We start from the raw sequence: 1,948 nt of genomic DNA, 5'->3' as shown, positions 1-1,948 counted from the left end.
TTGTGGTCACTGGCTTTCATTTTGCTTGTCTGTACTAAGCACATGAAATGGAGAAATGGACATTTTTAATCCAGGCACTGACTGCAGAGAAGTTAAGAGTTCACCCTTTTGAAGGCATTCAGTTTTTGGAGCCAGTAGGGCAGGACCCTGGCCTAGGAATGCCCTAAATGACTGACAGCACCCCGCCTTCCCCCCCCACTTTTTTTTGCAAACAAGATCGTGGCCTGTTAATGCTGTACTGTTGAAATATTAAAGGGATTTTTTCCTTCCCAAGGTTAACCAAGAAATTCCTGGGAAATTGTATTACACTCATTTCTCCTAGCAGAGGAATCCTGCGGTTATGTCGACCGACTGTTTGTTCTCCATGTATCGTAAACTGTTAGGCCTGGGCGGCCTTCATGTGGTTTCGAGGGCAGCTGTAGGAAAGGCTTCCCGGGGCCGCGTGGCAGAAACAGGCACGGGGCAGGTTTTCTCTCCAGCCGCCAACTGCTCTTGTGCACAGGGGAGATGCAGAGAATGGGGGGGTCCTGCAGAGGGGCAGCCCTGTGCTTCCGGCAGGGATTGCGCCCCACTGCCTAAGTAACCCCAGCGAACAGAGAAGTGAGTCACAGCGCGTGAACTCAAGACACAGGTGCCAGAGTGCCGTGGACTTTCAGGGTTATTCTAAGACAGCAGCCATGGTGCCAATGATGTGATTTCCAGTGAAATCCAAACCCTCTTCAGGACCCAGCAGCCTGAGGATTTTCATGGAAGATTCATTCATTCAAGAGCTGCTGGCCGGCCAGAGGCTTGCCAGTCATTCTCAAGTTGACCCAGTTCTTGGCCCAATTCAGTCTCGCTTCACCCCCCACGCTGGTCAGGATGTTTGGGGGAGGGGGCCTCAAAAATAGTCCTGGAGAGCCAAGAGCCAATGTTAACCTTTTTGCTGATTATTCATATCCAAACAGGCCAGTGATGAAAAACGCAAGCCATCTAGATGGCCATTTATTTGTTTACCCCAAGAAATACCATCTTTGCCTCATGATCAGAATTCTGTCTGATGAGACTCTATAAATGGCTTTGGCTGATTAAAATGGGAAGTTAGGGGACTCAGAGTGATTACTAATTCATAAATACCGATTTGGGCAGACAGGATCTGTTCTGGATCTCAGGGGAAAATACAATAAAGGGGTCCTCGATGGTGGAAAGGCTGGGAAAGCAATGGTGAAAGATTACCTGGCCGAGATTTAATGACAAGCAGCCTTTGCCCCTTAACAAGGCCAGGTCTTCAGCTGCAGGAATAGGCCTGGTTCCCAGGGACAGGAAGCATAGCCATCCTGCTAGGCAGGCCGAGATGTGCAGGTGTGGGGAGGGCTGTGGTCTCCTTCATGTCCTCTGTGGGATGCCGATCCTCTGCGGCTCCCGGCACAGAGGACACAGCTTCCTTCTGAGTTTCACCACACGATTTGCATTTGGGAAAGAGAGGGAACCACACGGAAAGGGTGGTTAAGCAGCTTTGGGCTCACATTTTTTCAAGCCTTCCACTTGGCCCTTCCGAGCAAGCGAGGCCTGCTCATCCCCAGCCTGCAGGGGCCCCAGGGCTGGTGGCCTGGGATCTGAACACCCAGCCACAGAGTAAGTCCTTGAAGGTCCAATCTGCAGCAGTGATTCCTGGGGGTCCCCAGGGACTGATTTGGAGGTCATGGGATCATGCCTTGCACCGGCTACTTTCAAAGGTGCCTTTGTCTCTTTTGCATGGAGCCTGAATCTTAACACGACGAGGCCAATGTTGGATTCTTGCTTTTTTCTAGGCAACCAGTGACCAAAAACACTTTCAGGCAGTATCGAGTGCTAGGAAAAGGAGGTTTCGGGGAGGTGAGTGAACATCCACGTTTTCAATTGAAAGCCCTCTAGTCACCTTACCTGTCCCTTCTAGATGGACCTAGAGTGTTCTGAGTAGGACTTCTCC

The 1,948-nt window shown here is 50.8% G+C and overlaps 1 protein-coding gene across 1 annotated transcript in view; it reads left to right on the top strand.

Moving 5' to 3' along the window:
* Positions 1–1,948, top strand: part of GRK5 (G protein-coupled receptor kinase 5) — a 127,303-nt gene that overhangs the window by 102,310 nt on the left and 23,045 nt on the right. Inside the window, exon 7 of the mRNA XM_008589108.1 lies at positions 1,791–1,854. Coding sequence (XP_008587330.1) covers positions 1,791–1,854 — 64 coding nt within the window. The remainder of the gene's footprint in view (positions 1–1,790; positions 1,855–1,948) is intronic.

Source organism: Galeopterus variegatus, unplaced genomic scaffold, assembly GCF_000696425.1.
Source record: "Galeopterus variegatus unplaced genomic scaffold, G_variegatus-3.0.2 Scaffold5214, whole genome shotgun sequence".
In the NCBI taxonomy this organism is placed as follows: Eukaryota; Metazoa; Chordata; class Mammalia; order Dermoptera; family Cynocephalidae; genus Galeopterus; species Galeopterus variegatus.
Note: the sequence above shows the minus strand (reverse complement) of the source record. Positions and strands in the feature narration are given on the sequence as shown.